Genomic DNA, 23,470 nt, shown 5'->3' on the forward strand with positions numbered 1-23,470 from the left:
CTGTAGCATTGTGAAGTTTGTTTGGGGGGGAGGAGGGGGAGGGAATAAGAGGTCAAAGGTGAAGAGAGACGCCAATGACTTCCGTTAAAATGTGATTGGTTGGAGGACATGATGATGAACCCCCTCTGGTCTCGTACTGGACGAGATGGGCGGGTGGGGGGGAAGGGTGCCCTATAGTCGATGGTATAAAACATTTCTAGTGTGTATTTCGATGATTGAAAGTCCATTTTTACGATTTTGTGAATGGTTTAAGGTTCGCTTCGGTTCAGTGCATGATTCAAGAACACGTGGGGGGAGTGAGGTCAATCGCGGTCTGAAAACAGGAAGCCCCGGCGAGTTTAACAAATGAAGTGAAATCATGAAATAAATGCGTAAAAAGTTGTCCGATTTAAAGTACTGTGCATAAAAGCAAACCATGGATTTAGTTTGACTGATATGGTGTTTCAAGATGAAGGCCTTATGTGAACTGTATAATAGTTAATAAATTAAATCTTGTAAACTTGTCCATAGACCTCTAAATGTGTTTGGGTCTTTATTTCAACCCGTTTCTATTGGTTTCTACATGATTGAGGGCTTCATATCAATCTTCTAGCATGTATTTTGGCCTAATGTTATGGGTTTAATTTACAAAACCAAGCTAAGCTGCTCAGAAGATGGACGCCAGATAGACATGCTATGTTTCAGATATATTAAGCTAACATGAAGATATCTTTACATGAATCTATCACAACCAGATGGTCACTAAACAAAACCCTTATGGGCTGTTGATTAGCATGTTAAACAAGGTGGAACCGGTCATAGTTTTTAACATCTTGTTAATGGCCAAGAGAGGGGATTAGTGGTTATGTTTCAACCCTAAAACATTCTGGGTTCGGACCGAATGTGCCTAGTAGTCCTGTAGGGCAAGATATCCTTTTTAGTGGAGATGTAAATTCCTTAACTGGCTTAGGAAAAATCTAAGGGCTAGCGCTAGACTCAGATAAATGACTAGCTACTCAAAATACCTACGAGTTCTTAACAATACCAGCTGTGCCTCACACTACCAAGTTAATTCAGGGGCGGGTTGTGTTGGTGTAACTGGACGCGCAGGTAATTAGGAGTTTATGCATCGATGTGCTGACGTAAAAAAGACTGGATGAAATATTTACCACCTACCCGTCATAGATGGCTGCCCACCCGGCCGGAGCCAGGGCCCGACCCGCCGACACGGTACGCTTGGAGCCTGCTGCCACCTGGTGGATAAATGGCTGTAGGGAAGGTAATGTGTGTACATTGCGTTACAGAAATGATTCGTCAAATTGAACAACACAGGTTAACGTTGAACCATCTTGTACAGACCTGGACATCTGGACATCTGGACAGACCTGAACAAAGTGTTATTCTGGCGGGAGTTTTTCCAACGGTTTTCATCTTCTGAGGGGGAGGGGGAAAAAGAAAGTGCTAAATACATGAATATATTAATGAATAAATATAGATGTGGACTCCAGAATACGATTGCGTTTAGAAAAGACATTAAGCGTGGAATATGAAAGATAGCTTTATTGCATAAGGTGTTAGAATGTTTTTATTTTTTTGTCTCTTTTCATATAAAATGTTCGTTTGAACACAAGCATCTGCTGTAACAAGCAACTCAAACAAATGTTCCCGGGGCCCTCGACATTTTTCTTTTTTTATTTCACTTTTTCATACATTTTTTTATCCGTCAAATTTCCCTTTTAGCAAGCATGCAATGACGTATTTTGAGGATGAACAAAAAATACAAAATGATATAAAAAAAAAAAAAAAGGAAAATAGTACAAGCGACAACATCAAAATACCTTTTAAAAAAAGAATAAAAATCCAACAAATTAGTATCAAAAACATAAGGGGAAAGAAAAATGCATTTTGCTCACTACTGAAATAAAATCATATCCTTGATCATGTCTCAAATTCTGGCGTTGGGGCACGGGATCCTGATAGATGCCCTGGTTGAAGAAAATAGCTCTTAATTCAAAACTGTATTTTATGTACACGTGTTTTTATAAACAACACTGACAAGGAAGCGATGGCGGAGTTAAGGGTGGAACCGTTGGATGAGCTGGACAGAAGGAGGAAGATGAGGAGAGAGGCTTCCGCTGAGGCCAACCTGTATTTACACAACATCAGAGACATCCTGGTTCTCTGGGCTTGAATGGGCCCAGGACTGACCAGGAGTACTGCCGTTCTGCTGAGTAATACTGCAGTACTGGCGGGGATTACCGCAGTACTGCTTAGAAATTCTGCAGTTCTGCTGAGTAACACTGCAGTAATGATGGGTAATACTGCAGTACAGCTGAGTAACACTGCAGTACTGATGGGTAGTTCTGCAGTACGACTGAGTAACACTGCAGAAATAATTGTCTGTAGTACTGCTGAAATGGTGGGTAGTAATGCAGTACTGCTAATACTGCAGTACTGCAGAGTGACAATGCAGTACCGGCTCATAGTATTTCAGTACTGGCTTGCAGTATTTGGTAGTAGTAGTGAGTACTGCAGTACCAAGGCTGGCAGCCTTGTAAGCGTTTGGCCACTGAAACAAACATTGTAGAATAAAAAACTGAAATTTGATGAATGAAATAAAGAAAATTGTGAATCCCCCCCCCCCCCCCGTATGCAGACCAAGACAACAAGCGACGCTGGAGATGAGTGAATAAATAAGGAGAAACACACAATGATGGAGACGCTTCAAAACCCATCCCAGTATGTACATTATATGTAGTACTTCATTATATGTAGTACTTCATTATATGTAGTACATGTACATGATGGAGAACACAGACAGTACTTTAGACAGGGCAGTAGTACCACTGAGTGCATTATATATTTTGTACCAAGCTCCCTGACAAATACTAGTTCTTCTGGATCAGTACATCATATACTAGAATCGGGATCCGTATCATAGTATCTCGATCAGAACATCATATACTAGTATCTGGATCCGTATCATAGTATCTGGATCAGTATCATAGTATCTGGATCAGTACATAATTTACTAGTATTTGGATCAGAATCATAGTATTTGGATCAGTACATCAAGTATCTGAATCAGTATCATAGTATCTGGATAAGTACATCATATACTAGTATCTGGATCAGTAAAGCATACTATAACATTGATCAGTACATCATATACTAGAATCTGGATCAAAACATCATATACTAGTATCTTGATCAGTACATCATATACCAGAATCTGGATCATCATCATAGTATCTGGATCAGAACTTCATATACCAGAATTTGGATAATTATCATAGTATCTGGATCAGAACTTCATATACAAGAATCTGGATCAGTAGGATAGTATCTGGATCAGAACATCATATACCAGAATCTGGATCAGAACTCATATTCCTGTTTCTTCACATGATTGGGAGTCCTACGGCTGCTTGTCCGTGACTATACTTCGGCTGACTACTCAGAGTCTATCAGAGAGGTTGGTAGCGTGTGTTACCGTTACCGTGACGCGTGTTTACCACACAAACACCTGCGTGTCTGTGCAAAGATTACCGCTGTGAACCAGTTGAAACCACTGGTCAAAACGCAGATAGCTACCAGTCGCTGAGTCATAGGATAGTATAAGATAAGATGGTGTTTTATTAATCCCAGACGGGAAGTTCAGGTGGCTGCACCAGCAATAATGACATTGAATATTGGTCAATAAATAAATGTATGGATTTATCTATCGACCTGCGCTGGAATACGGTCTGGTCTTTAATACTTTTTTCTTTATTAGAGGAAATCTTTCTGTGGTTCTACTTTTGGGTCGTGGAGATTGGCACTTCCTGTCTTCACATGACAGGGAACCAATCAACACGCAGTAACAGACAGTACTTCCTGTTCATAGACTCTTCTTTATAACTGCTCTTTAAATGAATGAGCGATTGTCTTTGTTAAATTCAACAATAGATTCAATGTTAAAGTTGTTATATATATACCACTACACTAGCGTAGTATATGCTATTAATACTTTGTCATAATTTTAGTTAGATGTCAATAATATACCTACATAAAAATATATATATATGCATTTATGTAAAATCTGTTATAATACCAAATATTCTCTATTTGTATTGCGAGAAATACTAGCTATGTCATTTGGGTTTTGATGATTGGACAAGCTGTCGGATAGGGTCACGCTGGAAAGGGGGGGATTAGGGAGACGAACTTTGACCTCCAGGAGCAGAGCATCTTGTGGACATCGAGAGAAACGCCAAGAGGAGGAGATGAAAACCGGCAACTTAAATCAGAACTCCTGTCAATATTGAGAAACGCTCAAGCAATGGAGACAGTGCATGTGTGTGTGTGTGTGTGTGCGCGCGTGTGTGTGTGTGTGAGTGTGGGCCACACGGGTCAGTAGACTTGGTCACCATAGCTACGGAGCATCGGCGCTCCGACCGTATCGACCAATAAGGACGGGGCTCCCGGTCCTCTGCCGACGACTGCGCGGCCCACGCTGAGCTGAAGGCGGCCCCCTTGCGGTCGGACCCGGGTGGGGGGCGGGGTCAGCGCGGTGTCTGTCGTTGTCTCGGGAAGACGCGGCCATGCTCTGCCTGGCCCCCGGGGGGTCCACCAGGGAGCCTGGGGGGGCGGCGGGGGGGGGGGCCGGGGCTACACCAGCGTGTAGGACTTGGAGTAGGCCCCCGCGCCCCCCCCGCTCTGTTTCTGCAGCCGGCCCAGCGCGGAGGTGGAGCTCTCCAGCAGAGAGTCCCGGGAGCCCCCCTTGCTGCTGGGGGCGGGGTTGCTGCCGGTGCTGGAGGTGGAGGCTGTGGCAGCGGTCGCCGCCAGGGTCCTCTGGGGCAGCGTGGCCGTGCCCGAGCCCAGGCCCAGGCCGCTGAGGCCCGAGTGGCCCAGCGTCAGGGCCTGCTTGGCGGGGTCTAGTGTCAGGTGGCGCCCCTGTGTGTGGTAGGCCCTCTGGGCCAGGCTGCGGATGGACGCCTCCCGGGGGGGCACGGCCGGGCACGGGTCCTGGAGCTCGCTCTGCTTGCGGAAGAACGGGTCGGACTTCATGTAGAGGGGCAGGTTGCAGAACTCACCTGGTGGAGCGGGCGGGGGCCGGGACAGACGGAGATACAGTAAGGTCAAGATACAGTAAGAGATCCAGTAAGGTAAGGACACAAGATACAGGGGAGGACAGAGTAAGAGATACTGTAAGGTGAGGATACAAGATAGGGTAAGAGATACAGTAAGGTTAGGATACAAGATAGGGTATAGAGCAAGAGATACAGTAAGTTCAAGATGCAAGATGGATGACAGAGTAAGAGATACAGTAAGGTCAAGATACTACAGAAAGAGATACAGTAAGGTCAATATACTACAGTAAGAGATAAAGGAAGGCCAAGATACTACAGAAAGAGATACAGTAAGGTCAAGATACAAGATAGAGGACAGTAAGAGAGATACAGTAAGTTAAAGATACAAGATAGAGTTAAAGATACAGTAAATATCCAAGATAGAGGACAGAGTAAGAGATACAGTGAGGTAAGGATACAAGATAGAGTAAGAGATACCGTAAGGTCCAGATACAAGATAGAGTAAGAGATACAGTAAGCTCCAGATACAAGATAGAGTAAGAGATACAGTGAGGTAAAGATGTGCGTTGTATTTTCTTCACCACATTCAGTCTATCATTCCCTCTTCGACCAGGATACATATTCATGTAAAATAATATATATAATAAAATACATATAAAATAAAACATATAATATATAATAAAATACATATTAAATAATATATATAATACAATATCTGTAAAATAATACATAAAATAATACACATATAATATCTACATTATAAAATACATAAAAATTAAAATATATATCATATAGTATATATAATCGATGTAATATTTATGATATAATATCTATAATATGATATATATAATATCATATATTTAATATAACTGTTAAATGTTTATATCATACCCTTGTTTGGGGATAGGCAGTGATACGTTCTTGACACGGCCTTATCGATATTAATGTTTAATCGTTTTTAGTAATATACAATAGTACATTATGCTGTTTAATGTATATCTGACTCTTGTTGCCGCCGCACGGCCACGTTCTTGTTACGGCCCTATATATAATAATATCTAATAATGTATAGCAGTGTTTAATGTATATCTTACTCTTGTTGGCTCGGTGGGGGATTGGCACGGCCACGTTCTTGTTACGGCCCTATATAATAATATCTAATAATGTATAGCAGTGTTTAATGTGTATCTTACTCTTGTTGGCTCGGTGGGGGATGGGCACGGCCACGTTCTTGCCGCGGTCGTAGTCCTGGGGTTTGGGCGGCGAGGCGGTGAAGCGGCAGATGCCGGGCTCCGACGGCGTGCTGAGCGAGGTCATGCTGTCGGCCGGGTCGTTGGTGCCGGTGGTCATCTGGTCCGAGGAGCTGTCGCTGATGAAGCACTCGGTGATGGTGAACTTGGCGTGCTGCAGGTGCTCCTCCAGCTTGGCGTGCTCGTAGGCGCGGGCCAGCTCCTCGTAGGTGGAGGAGGCGCTCTCCGTGGACACCATGCTGTTACGGCCCTTATCTGGAAGACACACGGCAGTCGGTCACGCTCCAGGAGGGACCCGGGACGTACACTAGAGACAGCACCCTCGTGACTTAGGGCTGGGTGATTAATAGAATTTTAAATCGTCATTTCGATTTTAGCGTCCAACGATCACAAAACGAATATAATCGAGTTTTAGTGTATTTTTTAATTTATTTTAATTTAATGTTTTATAGAAAGTGCTGGATACATATCTGTGCATTATTTTAGATTTGAACATCTACTTCATGAAGTCTTTTTTGGGAGGGACACGCTGAATAAACACATCATGTTTTCAAAACTCAAAAATAACCGTTTGAAAAAATCGTGATTTCAATATTGACCAAAATAATCGTGATGATGGTTTGTTCCATAATCGAGCCGCCTTAGCGTGAGTGGGCGAGGTGTGGGCGTGGTGTGGGCGTGGTGCGTCCGGGCTCCGCCCACCTGTGTCCTGCGACAGCGAGGCGCTATAGCTGTCGCTCTCGGTGGCCGTGATGCCGTGAGAGCCCATGGTGCGCCAGTCCGAGGTGAGGGTCCTGGCCGAGGCGGTGGACTGGCTCTGGCCCGGCCGGCTCAGCGTCCACTGGCTGGAGTAGCGGTTTCTGGAGCTGTGGGCCGACTTGATGCTCTTCCTGGACACCGGGTCTGAGGGAGAGGCTGGGGTCAGGCCTCTGGACATGAAGCTGCTGCTACACTATGATGCTTTACTGTACAGTACTGACGAAGTACACACTATTATTGTTAAGAAGTACTGACGCTTATAGTAAAGTACACTCTTATAGTAAAGAAGTACAGATGCTTATAGTAAAGTACACTCTTATAGTAAAGAAGTACAGACTCTTATAGTAAAGAATTACTGACTCTTATAGTAAAGAAGTACAGACTATTAATGTCAAGAAGTACAGACTCTTAGTAGTATATAAAGGGTGCAACCGGCATTTGAGTCGTTAAGATTCCCCGTTTAGACAGACCTGATTAGTTTAGATGCCTTGTGAAGACACACCTGAGTTGTTTAGATATGTCGTTAAGGCACACCTGGGAGGTTTAGATCTCTCGTTAAGGCACACCTGAGTGGTTTAGATCTCTCGTTAAGGCACACCTGAGTGGTTTAGATATGTCGTTAAGGCACACCTGAGTGGTCTAGATATGTCGTTAAGGCACACCTGAGTGGTTTAGATATGTCGTTAAGGCACATCTAAGTGGTCTAGATATCTCGTTAAGGCACACCTGAGTGGTCTAGATATCTCGTTAAGGCACACCTGAGTGGTCTAGATATCTCGTTAAGGCACACCTGAGTGGTTCACACAGTACGCGGTTGGTCTGGTATGCAAGAGGTTGATGTGAACTCACTGGTTCCGGGGCGGATGTCCGACATGTCTATCAGAGGTCCAGAGTTCTGGATGAGGGCCTGGTGGTGGAGGGAGACCCCCGTACAGAAGTTCTGCGGGTTCACCGATTGGCTGAACTCTGTGTCTGTCACTGGGACCGCCGCTTTGTCCTCACCTATCACGAGCCAGGAAGGAACAAACTAGGAGGTTGGACTTTAACAACACAAACATATGGATAATCTGGATTTGTGAATAATAAATACTCTTTCCCCTTGAGCAATAAGGGATAATAGTGCTAATGTTGAACCAGAGCTATCTTATTGATGCCCTGCTTGATAGTTACTTGTGATAATGGTGAACCGACCTATCTGCTTGATGCCCTGCTAGTTAGTGAATAGTGATAATGGTGAACCATACCTATCTGCTTGATGCCCTGCTAGTTAGTGAATAGTGATAATGGTGAACCTTACCTATCTGCTTGATGCCCTCCTTGTCCTCGATGAGCAGCTGGACGCGGGGGATGTCTATGTGCAGCCGTGGCCCCTGGGGCGGGCCCTTCACCGGGGTGTCGATGCTGCGGTTGTTCTTGCTACACACACACACACACGTACACACACACGCGAGAATTAGTTCCACATAACACGCCTATAACATAAAATAACATCACATAACATAACATAAGATGACATGTATGAAATCGTACCTGATGAGCATCTCTGCCAGGCTCTTTGCATCTGAAAGACAAATTCTTCATTAGATCACAGATACTAGAAATAAACACATTCCTCTTCCTCTCTTCCCTCTCCTCCTCCTCCTCCTCCTCTCCTCCTCCTTCTCCCTCTCCGCCTCCTACCCCACCTCCTCCTCGTCCTCCTCCTCCTTCTCCTCTTTTCCCCTCCTCCCCCACCCCCTCCTCCTCCTCCTCCTCCTCCTCCTCCTCACCTCTGAGTCTCTTCAGTCTCTTCTCCTTGCGTTTCTTGCGGATGATGAAGAGTAGGGCGACGCCCATGCTCACTAGGATGACGGGCGAGCCGATGGAGAACAGCTTCTTGACGTCGTCGCCGTCGCCGCGGGCCGACTTGATGGGCGGGATGGTGCCTGAAACACGGGACACGCGTTTCACATCGGATATCACTCTATCCAATTCAATTCAACTGTATTTGTATTGCCCTTAATCAGAGGTATATCTATGACACCCCTGTGACCCAAGCCCCCAAGAAGGCAAGAACAAACTTCCTTAATAACCGCGGAAGATTGGGAGCCATAAATGTCATCAATACATACAGGAAAAACATTTTAAATTAGTGATGATGTGCTGGCTTGTTAACAATATGGAGAGTCCAGGCATTATTTTTAGTCACTGCGATGTATATCAAAAACCAGTCAGATTACATGGGCAAAGGCCACTCTGCTTACATGAAAGGCCCAGCGTGCTCCAAACGGTCTCACTGTGTTCACACATGTAGGGCGTGTTCACTAGAGAGCCACGCCTCATGTGCACACGCACTGACATGGCTGTCACGACCCATCCCTAATATTTGTAGCACGACACAAACCAGAACTAGGATCTGATTGGACAAACGGAGCGCGGCATGGGCCCAGCGTGACTGCAGCGGGCTGTAAGCATAATGTCGCGTCTGCCCGTCTGCATTGGGCTTAGGGCTGGAGACACGACATTAGAGGGACAGAGAGCGCCTCAGGAGGGATTGTTATCATGCACTCATTTCAAGGAAGAGTGATAAATAGTGCAGGGGTGAAGAACAAGGAGGTGAATGGAAGCCACTCACTGCCGTCGTAGTCGGTGGTTGCGAACTGGGAGCTCTGGTTCCCACAGCCGGCGCTGTTGCAGGCCTTCATCTTCAGCTCGTACCAGGTGGCCTCGCGCAGCTCGCTGAGGATCAGCGGGCCCGTGGCGTTGGCCTTCAGCGTCTGCCACGCCCACGTGCCCTTGGGCCTGAAGTCCAGCAGCAGGCCGGTGATGGGGCACCCCCCGCTGGTCCAGCCCTGGAGGTTGAGGCCCGCGTGGCTGGAGTTGATGTGGGTGAGCAGGGGCTGGTCCTTGGTGAACACGGGCTCTGGAGGAAGGAAGGGACCGGGGTAGAGACACACACTGGGGGTTACCCTCCACACATTTAGCGCTCTGAGGACCGCCTTCCTGTGGATGAAGAGCTAGGACCCACGCCTCAAAGACCATTAACCTAGACCCTGCATCCAGATCACAGGTTAGACCCAGACCTTAATCTAGACCCAGATCCTAACCTAGTCCCAGACCTTAACCTAGACCCAGATCCTAGCCTAGTCCCAGACCTTAACCTAGTCCCAGACCTTAACCTAGACCCAGATCCTAACCCAGACTCAGACCCTAACCCAGACCCTGATCCTAACCTAGACCCAGACCCTGACTTAGACCCAGATCCTAACCTAGACCCTGATCCTAAACTAGACCCAGACCCTGACCTAGCTAGACCCAGACCCAGACCCTAACCCAGACCCAGACCCCAGGCTAGACCAGGACCCTGACCGAGCCCTACCTCGTCCGTGGGTCTTGGCCTCGATGATCTCGCTGATGCGCCCGGAGCCCACGCTGTTCTTGGCGGCCAGCTTCACCTTGTACCAGGTGCCGCAGCGCAGGTTCTCCAGCCGGAAGGAGCGCTCGCTGGAGCTGATGAACACGTCGCGCCACTCCTCCGTGTTGTCCACCGAGTACTGCAGCACGAAGCCTGCAGGACACACAGAGGGTCAGCGTTCCCTGTCAAGGCCTGTTCTCTGGGCTCTCCTTTAGAGGGCTTAGGCCTGGGGGGGGGGAAGCCCTTTGAGACCGGAGCTGGAAATAGGGGGCTGCAGAGATCAGATTGACTCGACATTGACCTGGTGGAATCCCACCCTGCTGTTCCAGCGTTCTGACACCAGAGGGCGACAGAGTATCAGAATGTAAATCAATGTGTCTTTTTGTTCATGTAACAGAGGGGAAGCTGTTCAGTGGGCTGCTCTGACAATAAGACCGACTGAGTGAAAACAGGGAGGACACGTTACAACACACAACGTTTAAATAAGCACACATATGTAAATGAGCCGAGAGGAGCGGAGAGATGAATGAGGGGCCGCGGCCCATCCGTCAGGCGGCGGCGGCGGTGGCGGCGGCGGAGGTGGAGCTAAAGCATGAGGTGCTGTCACCTCTGATGGAGCTCCCCCCGTTGTCCCCAGGGATCCAGGCCAGGGTGATGGAGGAGGTGGAGGTGGTGGAGACTGTGAGACGGGGCTGGTCAGGCGGCACTGCAACCGACAAATCAGGATGAATATTAAAATCAAAATGTCCGTAAAGCTCAGCGCTCACCTCAGCTGCGTCTCTCTCACGTTGGGTGCATTGTTTTGTTTTGTGCATTTTTATAAACGTACATTTACTTTGCTGCTTCTTGGACCGGTGAATAGATATATTTGATGTATTCATTAATTAATTCATGCACAAAATTATAATTTTTTTAATTTCTATCACTGTCCTATACATTCTGTTTGTGACCATTGAATAATACTTCTGGGATTATTTCCTGTCTTTTCTGAAATATATAAACATGAATACAATTCTAAGTTATTTGATCAAAACGTCCCAAACAACCCCTTTAACTTCCACAGTCGCTACCAGGAGCAGCTAGCAGATTGCAGCTAGCAGCTAGCAGAGAGCAGCTAGCAGTTGGCTAGCTATCAGAAACCACTCACCTTGCACCACCAGGTTGACGATGATGGTGTCGAAGCCCAGGGTGTTGGTGGCCGTGCAGGTGTAGTACCCAGAATCCTCTGCTTTCACCATGCGCAGCACCAACGTCCCGTTGGATAAGATCACCCGCTCCTTGTCCAGTGCAACCGGGGCGGCCGAATCCTCACTGTCAACCAGAACCACATCATCAGCATATAACAAAACATAGTCAGATTATTAGATTAACAAGAACCACATCATCAGTACAGGACAATATATAGTCAGATTATTAGATTAACAAGAACCACATCATCAGTACAGGACAATATATAGTCTGATTATTAGATTAACAAGAACCACATCATCAGTACAGGACAATATATAGTCTGATTATTAGATTAACAAGAACCACATCATCAGTACAGGACAATATATAGTCTGATTATTCAATTAACCAGAACCACATCATCAGTACAGGACAATATATAGTCTGATTATTCGATTAACCAGAACCACATCATCAGTACAGGACAATATATAGTCTGATTATTCGATTAACCAGAACCACATCATCAGTACAGGACAATATATAGTCTGATTATTCGATTAACCAGAACCACATCATCAGCATGTAACAAAACATAGTCTGGGGTTCTACTGTGTTCTAGTTGTGGAGGGTTCTGTGGTTCTAGTGGGTTCTGGGTCCCCTTGACCTTGGATGTGGGTTCTAGTCGGTTGTTCTCGAGGGTTCTAGTCGTGGTTTTAGTTCCAGTGTAGTCTAGTTTGTGGTTCTAGTGTGTTCTAGTCTGTCGTACTAGAGGGTTATATTCTGTGCTTCTAGTTCTAGAGGGTTCTATTCTGTGGTTGTAGTTCTAGTGTATTCTAGTCAGTGGTTCTACAGGGCTCTAGTCTGTGGTTCTAAAGGGTTCTGGTCAGTGGTTCTAGTGGTTTGTAGTCTGTGGTTCTAGTGTGTTCTAGTCTGTGGTTCTATTCTGTGGTTGTAGTTCTAGTCTGTGGTTCTAGTGGTTCTATTCTGTGGTTGTAGTTCTAGTCAGTGGTTCTACAGGGTTCTAGTCTGTGGTTCTAGTGTGTTCTAGTCTGTGGTTCTATTCTGAGGTTGTAGTTCTAGTCTGTGGTTCTAGTGGTTCTATTCTGTGGTTGTAGTTCTAGTGCGTGGTTCTAGTGGTTCTAGTGGTTCTATTCTGTGGTTGTAGTTCTAGTGGTTGCAGTGGTTCTAGTGGGTTCTAGTGTGTGGTTCTAGTGGTTCTAGTGGGTTCTAGTGCGTGGCTCTGACCTCTCCTTGGTCCACTTGACGGTGGGCGTGGGTTCTCCCACAGAGCTGCAGGGCAGACGGACCTCCTTCATCCAGGGCGTGGTCACGGTGCCACCGAACGACAGGATCTTAGCAGGCGCTACCATGACGACCAGAAACAACAATAAACAACAACACACAACAGGAAACAGAGCTACCATGTGCTCTGTGAGGGACAGGCCTGAATCAAAATCAAAAGGCCTGAATCAAATCTCTTCAAAGGTCTTCCTCCCCACCACGAACATTGTAGGATGAGTGTATTGCGTTTGCCCTAAAAGGTGTTCTAACCAATAGAGTGAACTGTACCATGTAGCTATTAATCACAGACTTTTATCCGAAGGTACTGGCTGCGGTTATCGGGGCTCAAACCTAGAACCTTCGGGCTTGGAGTCAAACACTCTCACCACTAGACTATATTTAACCGATGGAGTGATGATTTAACCAATCAGGCAGTGTACTCTCCCAGTCTATCTATAGTCCATCTAGCCTCCCCTCTATCGATCTGCACCAGCCATCCTGTCCCAGAGGGCCTGTTGACTGAATACACCCAGTTCACCATCCCATAATTAACACAACACTTCACCTCGCTACATAGCCTGCGCACAATCAATACCGCAGCTGTCAATCAATACACACACACGCAAGCACGCATGCATGCACACAAGCTAGCGCACACTGACACACACACAGACACACACAAACAGCCTGGAGTTAAACTGTTACGAGTGGCGTGTGTGTGTGGAGAATGAGGAGGCTCATCCCTGCTAACCTTTCACACAGCAGGTCACATGACCCCTTGACCCCCGCCACCTTCAAGTCACACCCCTTATCCATCAAGGCCCGCCCCCAAGCCTACCATCCCTCTCTTTCTCTCCTTCACCCTCTCTCTCCTCTGTCAGCTTTCCCCCTTTCTTTGCACTTCAGTTCTCTCTCTCCTAGCCCTCTCTCCCTCCCTTTCCCTCCCACAACAGGTCATTCCTTGACCCCCACCCCCTAAAGCCCCGCCCTCAATGAAGCTCCGCCCCTACCGACTCATCCACGTCCTGTCAAACCACAACCCTAATGAAGCCCCGCCCCTTCCGACTTCCTCCATGTCCTGTCAAACCACACCCCTAATGAAGCCCCGCCCCTTCCGACTTCCTCCATGTCCTGTCAAACCACACACCTAATGAAGCCCCGCCCCTTCCGACTTCATCCATGTCCTGTCAAACCACACCCCTAATGAAGCCCCGCCCCTTCCGACTTCATCCACGTCTTGTCAAACCACACCCCTAATGAAGCCCCGCCCCTTCCGACTTCCTCCATGTCCTGTCAAACCACACCCCTAATGAAGCTCCGCCCCTTCCAACTTCATCCACATCCCCTCAAACCACACCCCTAATGAAGCCCCGCCCCTTCCGACTTCCTCCACGTCCCCTCAATCCACACCTGTAACGAAGCCCCACCCCTACGGTGGCTCCGCCCCCAGCTCCTACCTTTCCCAGCGGGCTCCACCACCACCTTGTCGCTCATGTTGCCCCGGCCGGCGGTGGTGACGGCGGCCGCCCAGATGTGGTACTGCATGCCGCGGCTCAGGTGGGTGATGCGGTAGAAGAGCATCTCGGGGTTAGCCTCGTACTCGCTGGGCGCCTGGGGGAGCAAGGGTCGGGACGTCCCGGTTATAGTCGGCTCTTCTAGACCGATCACACGCACACACGTCATGTGGCACACACACACACACACACACACACACACACACACACACACACACACACACACACACACACACACACACACACACACACACACACACACACACACACACACACGCACACACACAGGCCTCGGCAACATGGCTGTAGAGAACATACACTTTGAGACAGGGAGCGGGGGAGGGGGGGTACAGGGAGAGAGAGTGACAGGGAGGTAGAGGTAGAGTGACGGAAAAGGTGTTAAAGAGAGGAGTGGGAGGGAGCTGGAGCGATAACAGGAGTGCTACAGGAGTGATAGTGATACAGTTGGTGATACATGTGGTGATAGTGATACCGAAAGTGATACAGAGAGTGATAGTTAGTGCTAGATCGATGGCGCCAAAGAGATGGGCAGCGATAGCGATGGTCGTTGTACAGAGAGTGAAACAGTGTTAGAGAGAGTGAAATAGTGACACAGAGAGTAGCACAGTGATACAGTGAGCGTTACAAAGAGTGATACTGATCCAGTGAGTGATCGGGATAGAGGGAGCGATGAGGGCATATGGAGAGTGTTACAGGGAGTGATACAGCGATACACCAGTGATAGTGATAGGGTTAGTGATGGTGATAGTTAGTGATAGTGATACAGTCAGTGATACAGGGAAATAATGAAACGGCGAACAAAAGCCCGCTCATCTGTGTGACTGATACCCTCTGGGTGTACCACCCACCCCCCTCCTCCACCATCTGTTTCTCTCTCTCTCTCTCTCTCTCCCCCACACTTTCCTACCACCCTCTCCCTCTCTGTCTCTACCACCCTCTCCCTCTCTCCCCATCTCTATCTCAATCACTCTCTCTATCTCTATCATCCTTCCCTATCGCCCTTTCTCCATCTCTCTATATCTCTCTCTCTCTATCTCTACCACCCTCTCTCTCTCTCTCTCTCTCTCTCCACCAGCCTCTCTCTATCTCCCTCTGTATCTCCACCAGCCTCTCTCTATCTCCCTCTCTGTATCTCCACCAGCCTCTCTCTATCTCTCTCTCTGTATCTCCACTACCCTCTCTCCATCTCTCTATATCTCTTTCTCTCTATCTCCACCAGCCTCTCTCTATCTCTCTCTCTCTCTCCACCAGCCTCTCTCTATCTCCCTCTCTGTATCTCTACCACCCTCTCTCTATCTATCTATATCTCCCTCTCTCCATCGCTCTCTACCACCCTTCTCTATCTCCCTCTTGCCTCCATCCCACGTTCCCTCCGTAGCCCCCCTCTCCTTTCCTCTATCCCTCTTTCGCTCACACCTTTTATCCCTATCCCCTCTCCATCATCTCTCCCCCCTGTCACTCCCCCTTCCCTCCTCTCTCCCCCCTGTCACTCCCCCTTCCCTCCTCTCCCCCCCCCCCCTGTCCCTCTCACTTCCTTCCCTTTTTCCAGTGCCTCCGCTGCTCCCTCTCCTCCCTTTCTCCTCATTTCATCCCTCTCTCCTTCTGCCAACCAGCCTCTCCCTCTCCCCCCTCCTCTGTACCCCCCCTCAGTCCCCTCTTCCTCCCTCTCTCCTTCTGCCAACCAGCCAGCTCCCTCTCTCTCCCCCTCCCTCTCTCTCCCCCTCCCTCTCTCTCCCCCTCCGTCTCTCTCCTCATTTGCATGCCGCTCATCCACACAGAGTGGGGGGTATTTGTGAATAATAAAAGTGAGTCTTCTTGGAGATGGGAGGTGTTTTTTCACGAGCTGATCGTGCACGTCTTGTGCGTTAGTGCACGCGTGGCCGAGCTGCAATCAAAATGCGCCAAACATGTGTATAAATAGAGAGTAGTTCAATTTGATCAGGCGGGGTGTGTGTGTGTGTATGTGTCTGAGTGTGTGAGTGAGAGTGTGTGTGTGTGTGTGTGTGTGTGTGTGCTCTCGATGCGGCAGTGTGCATGTATGCTTGTTCTCTGCTTCATTTGCATATCTACGTCTCATCGCGTTGCCAAGACAACCTCATCTGTTCATCTGGGAGGGCAGGAAGTAAAGCAATGGTGCAAACACACACGCACACACATACACACACACTAATATGTAAACCAAACGCACACACACAGGCACGCACACACACACACACACACACACACACACACACACACACACACACACACACACACACACACACACACACACACACACACACACACACGCAAACACACACATACACACACACACAACAAGATATCAACACACAATGACACACACTGAAACGTTTAATGACGTTAACAACTTAAGGCTGTTAGTGAGCACTGATCAATCAATCTGCTGTTGGCTCCACGTTATGTTCCCTGTTTTAAACCGTCCGCCATGTTGGCTCCATGTTATGTTCCTGGTTTTAAACCGTCCGCCATGTTGGCTCCATGTTATGCTCCTGGTTTTAAACCGTCCGCCATGTTGGCTCCAGGTTACGTTCCCTGTTCTAAACCGTCCACCATGTTGGCTCCATGTTATGCTCCTGGTTTTAAACCGTCCGCCATGTTGGCTCCACGTTATGTTCCTGGTTTTAAACCGTCCGCCATGTTGGCTCCAGGTTACGTTCCCTGTTTTAAACCGTCCGCCATGTTGGCTCCATGTTATGTTCCTGGTTTTAAACCGTCCGCCATGTTGGCTCCACGATATGTTCCTGGTTTTAAACCGTCCGCCATGTTGGCTCCAGGTTATGTTCCCTGTTGCGAACCGTCCACCATGTTGGCTCCAGGTTATGTTCCCTGTTTCAAACTATCCTTTATATCTGCTGCACCTGAGCTCTTTTGTATTGGTGCTCCTTGTTTGCACTTATAGTTTCGTTTTCATTTATCAACCAACCGCTCACTTCATGGCTGTCTTACCGTTCTTTGTCAATCCCAGACCACATACAGTACACAGTACGCGTATAGTCCTGGATATATGGGCGGGGCTTACCGGGTGTCCGGAGGCGGGGCTGGAGCAGTAGATGGTGTACTTGCGGATCACTCCATTGGGCTTGTGGGGGGGGAGCCAGGACACCACCACACTGCTGGGTGAAGAGGGGACCGCCTTGATACCAGCAGGAGCGCCAGGCACTGGAGAACACGCAGACAACGCAAGTTAGGCATAACAGACTGTGTGCGTGTGTGTGTGTGTGTGTGTGTGTGTGTGTGTGTGTGTGTGTGTGTGTGTGTGTGTGTGTGTGTGTGTGTGGGGCAGGGCAGGGCTGAAGGGTATTATCCTCCTTAAAGTGAGCATTCACCCGTTAGCATGTTAGCTCTAAGAACCGGCTGATCCTTAGCACTCTGTCCAGCTGTGCCATATGGTCATCGCACGCCGGCCAGCAGTTTGTGACTCCTGCCACTAACACTCAACCCATCTAGCTAGTACTCATACTACAACCAGCTAGGAGCTAATGCTACACCCAGCTGGGAGCTGTTGCTACACCCATCAATTTGCTAACCAAGCTAGCTGCTAACACTACACCCAGCTAGCCGCTACGGCTACACCGAACTAGCCGCTAAGGCAGCTAGCGAGTCAGTCAGTGGGCAGTGCGTGGGTTTGTGCTTGCATGTATAAGTGTGTTTATGTGTGTGCTGATGGTGGGGTGGGAGGGTGGGGGTGGGGAGGGTGGGGGTGAGTTAAGTCCCATCTGGTGCCACGATTGTCAACCCTCCAGACAGACAGCATGATGCCCCCCCCCACCCCACCACCACCCCACCTAGGGAGACCCCTGGGGCATCCAACCACCCCCACCCAGACCCTCCTACCACCCCCACCCAGACCCTCCAACCACCCCCACCCAGACCCTCCTACCACCCCCACCCAGACCCTCCTACCACCCCCACCCAGACCCTCACACCACCCCCACCCAGACCCTCACACCACCCCCACCCAGACCCTCACACCACCCCCACCCAGACCCTCCTAACACCCCCACCCAGACCATCCAACCACCCCCACCCAGACCCTCCTACCACCCCCACCCAGACCCTCACACCACCCCCACCCAGACCCTCACACCACCCCCACCCAGACCCTCACACCACCCCCACCCAGACCCTCACACCACCCCCACCCAGACCCTCACACCACCCCCACCCAGACCCTCACACCACCCCCACCCAGACCCTCCTCCACACATCTTACATAATCAGGGTGAAATAGGGTAGGAATCTTTATATCATTATAAAATTACAAAAACATTGTAAACAATAATCATACATAATCATACACCAATGGAGGGTGTATTTGACCATTTGGCAGTTAAGAATTCCTAACATAGTGTAACCCCGCCCCCAACCTAGTGAAACCCCGCCCCAATGTAGTGTAACCGCGCCTATAACCGAGTGTAACCCCGCCCCCAACATGATGTAACCCCGCCCCCAAAAGAGTGTAGACCCACCCCCAACAGAATGGAATCCCACCTACATAAAAAAAACATAAGCATAAAACATGCTTATGTTACATAAAACATAAGCGCAGCCATGTTTTCATGTATTCTTTCATGTTTACTTGTTGTCCAGCGAATTTTAATACTTTTAAAACGTAGCAAAAAGATAAAACAAGAACTAGGCTCCCCAAAGCAAAATGTACTCCTAACGGCTACGTTACGCAGAGCTGTAACAAACCGTAGAAGAAGTATTTTTTTTATTGAGAATTCTGCCGTTTCCATCCACCTTTCCAAACGCAACACTTTAAAATGCGCATAAAGATGAGTTGCCGGACGCGGGCTGGGGTGTAGCCCCGCCCCCATCTGTGTTAGCACCACATTAACTCGCCCTAATCCCGTCGGAGTTAATCCCCCCCTCTCCGACGCTCTCTCCCGCTACGGAGCGAGAGGATGGGTGGGGGGGGGGGCTGCCTGGCTGGCCCCTGGATGCCCCCCCCCCCCCCCCCCCCCGCTCCTGCCCCAGCTCGGAAGCCCCCCAACAACCCCTACTCAGCCAGGAGCCATGGAGACAAAGCCTCTTAGTCCTCATTAGCCGTGCTAATGGCTCCTCCTTTAGTCTCGCTGGAGATAGGATAGAAAGCGCTAACTACACCCTGACATGCTGCTCCTTATCTGACGCCTCCTCCTTATCTCCTACAACCTACATGCTGTAATCCCCGCTCCGCACGTGCTGGGCGTGTGTGCGTGTGTGTGTGTGCGTGTTTCTGTGGGTGTGTGTGTGTGTGTGTGTGTGTGCGTGTGGTTGGGTGCCTGTGTGTGTGGACGTGTGTGTGGGTGTGTGTGTGGGTGGGTTTTTCTGTGTGTGTCTGTGTTTCGGTGTTTCGGTGTGTGTGTGTGTGTGTGTTTCTATGTGTGTGTGTGACGGAGTGTGACGATCCAATTAATTTTATTATGGAAAAATGAAAAATCTTTTAACAAATAAAGGATAAATATGATGGTGTGTGTGTTTGTGTGTATATGTGTGTACACACTACAGTAAGTATATGTGTATATACTATATATACTGTATATATTTGTGTATACATTGAAGTGTGCATAAACTACATTTAGTATATGTGTGTGTAGACTACAGTATGGATCTGTGTGTGTATTCTACAGTATGCATCTGTGTGTATACTACAGCATGTATGTGTGTATACTACAGTATGTATCAGTGTGTATACACTACAGTATGTATCTGTGTGTGTATACTAGCACTTTGAGATCATTGAAGTGATATAAAGTGCGTTATAAATAAAAGTTATTATTATTATTATTATTATTATTATACTACAGTATGTATCAGTGTGTAGACTACAGTATGTATCAGTGTGTAGACTCCAGTATGTATCAGTGTGTAGACTCCAGTATGTATCAGTGTGTAGACTCCAGTATGTGTTTACTCCAGTATGTATCAGTGTTGATACACTACAGTATGTGTATACTCCAGTATGTATCAGTGTCCATACACTACAGTATGTGTATACTCCAGTATGTATCAGTGTCCATACACTACAGTATGTGTATACTCCAGTATGTATCAGTGTACACTACAGTATGTGTATACTCCAGTATGTATCAGTGTCCATACACTACAGTATGTGTATACTCCAGTATGTATCAGTGTCCATACACTACAGTATGTGTATACTCCAGTATGTATCAGTGTCGATACACTACACTATGTGTATACTCCAGTATGTATCAGTGTCCATACACTACAGTATGTGTATACTCCAGTATGTATCAGTGTCGATACACTACAGTATGTGTATACTCCAGCGTGCATCCCGGCCCTCCGGTGTACTCACGGTCCTCGCGGGTCTGGATGTAGAGCACGTTGCTGCGCACGCCGTCCCCGGCCTGGGTGTAGGCCAGCACCTGGACGCTGTAGTTGGTGAACTTCTCCAGAGCGTGAAGCTCCACCTGCTCCCTCATGGTGGTGATGTTCTGCATCTCACCCCACTCTGGAGGGGGGGGGGGGGGGACAGTGGACAGGAGAGGTGAGGGTGGAGTTGGGGTGGAGGAGGTGGAGTTGCAGCAAAGGAAGTACAGAAGGAGTAAAGCAGGTGTAGGGGTGGGGTTAGGGTGTAGTTGGAGGTGCAGATGAGGTGTGGTTGGAGCTGTTGGAGGCGTAAGGATGGTGTAAGGGTGTAAGGGGCGATGTGTAAGGGTGGTGCAGTTGGAGTGAAGGAGGTTGGAGGCGTAGTAGGAGTGTAGCAAGAGTAAGGGTGGTGTAGGGGAAGTGTAGTTATAGCATGTGTAGGTAGAGGTGATGGAGGTGTTGTTCTAATATGGGTGGAGTAAGGGTGGTGCAGCAGGGGCGCAGGGCGGGTGTAGGTGCAGTAGGGTGTTCGGGTGGTGTTAGGGGGTGAATGAATGCACCAGTGATGACTGGGGAGAGGCCAGTGGGCGTGGCCGGGGCAGCACCACCCACCTCCGTCAGGGAACAGCGACCAGTACACCACCCGGTACCCCTTGAGGACCCCGTGCAGGGTCACGCGAGGAGGCTCCGCCCACGTGATCACCGCCTCGTCTGACGTCACCGAGATGGCGCGCACGTTCTGGGGTGGCTCGCTGGGAACTGGGGAGGGGGAGAGTGTGGGGGGGACGAGTGAGGGGGGGGGAGGGGGGGGTGAGAGAGAGAGAGAGAGAGAGAGAGAGAGAGAGAGAGAGAGAGAGAGAGAGAGAGAGAGAGAGAGAGAGAGAGAGAGAGAGAGGGGGGGATGCAGCGAAGAAGAGAGGGAAGAGGGAGATTTGATTATTATGAGTAATATTATTAGATCAAGATATAGCTGCCCTGCACAGAGAGTACCAGCAGTAGTAGGCCTACTACTGCGGCCTACTACTGCGGCCTACTAGCAGTAGCAGCATGAGTCCATGCAGGGCGGTAGAGGGCCCAGAGGGGAGCCACACTAAGCGTTCCCCGTGGCCGGCGTGGTGTCTCGTGGCAGCAGGAGCAGCACACTCAGACACTCACCGTCCCTACAATTACCATCACTGCTATTGTTGTAGTAATCAGGGCCCTTTCTCTTTCATTAGGGCCCCGCCACACACACACACACGGGGTGGGTCCCCCACACCGACCCCGTCCCCCGCCTCCACAGGAAGGAGGCGTGTCCCCGGTCGTAGTACCCCTCGGACCCCCAGATGGACAGGGGGACAGAGCTGGCTCTGGGGGGTTCTGTTTGTTCCTGAAGGAATGGGGTCTAAAGGACGGCTCTGTTCTGTAGAGTGGTGCTAGAACACACTGGTGTTGTAGTCTAGCACTACTGGTGGGAGAGAGAGAGAGAGAGAGAGAGAGAGAGAGAGAGAGAGAGAGAGAGAGAGAGAGAGAGAGAGAGAGAGAGAGAGAGGGAGGGGGAGAGAAGGGGAGAGAGGGGAAGAGAGAGAGAGAGAGAGAGAGAGAGAGAGAGAGAGAGAGAGAGAGAGAGAGAGAGAGAGAGAGAGAGAGAGAGAGAGAGAGAGAGAGAGAGGGGGGGAGAAAGAGAGAGAGGGGGGGGGAAAGAGAGAGAGCGGGGGGGAGGGAGAGAGAGAGAGAGAGAGAGAGAGAGAGAGAGAGGGGGGAGGGTGAGAGAGAGGGGGGGAGAGAGAGAGAGAGAGAGAGAGAGAGAGAGAGAGAGAGAGAGAGAGAGAGAGAGAGTGAGAGAGAGAGAGAGAGAGAGAGAGAGAGAGAGAGAGAGAGAGAGAGAGAGAGAGAGAGAGAGAGAGAGAGAGAGAGAGAGCTGATAGAGGGAGGAAGGGCGAGTTCCTTCGTCTCTCTCTTCATCAGTCTAATGAGGGGACTAATTAAATAAAGTAGGGGGAGGAGGAGGGGAGGGGGATGAGGTTTTATTTCTACCATCCCAGTAAGCGTGCACGGGCGTGTGTGCACTTGTATGCAAATGCTCCGTCTTACTGCTCCCCACGTGGCTGTCTGTCTGTCCGTTTATTAAACACAACTACCAGACCCCCACCCTCCACCCCTAAGCCCCTCCATCCCTCCACCCTCCGCTCTAGACAGACAGACAGACAGACAGACAGACAGACAGACAGACAGACAGCCGGACAGACAGACAGACAGACAGACAGACAGACAGACAGACAGACAGACAGACAGACAGACAGACAGACAGACACACAGACAGACAGGCAGATAGGTAGGTGGGTAGGTAGACAGACAGAAAGACAGAGAGACAGGCAGACAGACAGACAGACAGACAGACAGACAGACAGGCAGACAGACAGACAGACAGACAGACAGACAGACAGACAGACAGACAGACAGACAGGCAGAAAGACAGACAGACAGACAGACAGACAGACAGGCAGACAGACAGACAGACAGACAGGCAGACAGACAGACAGGCAGACAGGCAGACAGGCAGACAGGCAGAGTCCTCCTACCATCCTCCAGCGTGGTGGCGTTGATCTCGGTGCTGGAGGGCCCGGTGCCGGCCCTGTTGAAGGCCTGGACCACCACCCCGTACTGGGAGAACTTCTTGAGGTTGTCCAGGGTGTAGACCTCGCT

General features: G+C 49.1%; 1 protein-coding gene across 1 annotated transcript in view; it reads right to left on the reverse strand.

Annotated features, from left to right (window-relative positions):
- Positions 1-1,524: 1,524 nt before the first annotated feature.
- The window catches only part of dscaml1 (Down syndrome cell adhesion molecule like 1), a gene marked incomplete at its 5' end in the record, with an annotated part of 30,377 nt that continues 8,431 nt past the window's right edge, over positions 1,525-23,470 (reverse strand). The window contains 17 exon segments of the mRNA XM_030361442.1: positions 1,525-5,054; positions 6,245-6,556; positions 7,004-7,204; positions 7,910-8,062; positions 8,358-8,476; positions 8,591-8,621; positions 8,830-8,985; positions 9,675-9,962; positions 10,419-10,607; positions 11,062-11,160; positions 11,602-11,765; positions 12,873-12,990; positions 14,366-14,519; positions 17,484-17,623; positions 20,772-20,927; positions 21,398-21,544; positions 23,347-23,470. The exon segment at positions 23,347-23,470 is cut by the window's right edge and continues 117 nt beyond it. Coding sequence (XP_030217302.1) covers positions 4,630-5,054; positions 6,245-6,556; positions 7,004-7,204; positions 7,910-8,062; positions 8,358-8,476; positions 8,591-8,621; positions 8,830-8,985; positions 9,675-9,962; positions 10,419-10,607; positions 11,062-11,160; positions 11,602-11,765; positions 12,873-12,990; positions 14,366-14,519; positions 17,484-17,623; positions 20,772-20,927; positions 21,398-21,544; positions 23,347-23,470 — 2,976 coding nt within the window.

The sequence above is a fragment of the Gadus morhua genome, chromosome 7 (assembly GCF_902167405.1).
Source record: "Gadus morhua chromosome 7, gadMor3.0, whole genome shotgun sequence".
Classification (NCBI taxonomy): domain Eukaryota; kingdom Metazoa; phylum Chordata; class Actinopteri; order Gadiformes; family Gadidae; genus Gadus; species Gadus morhua.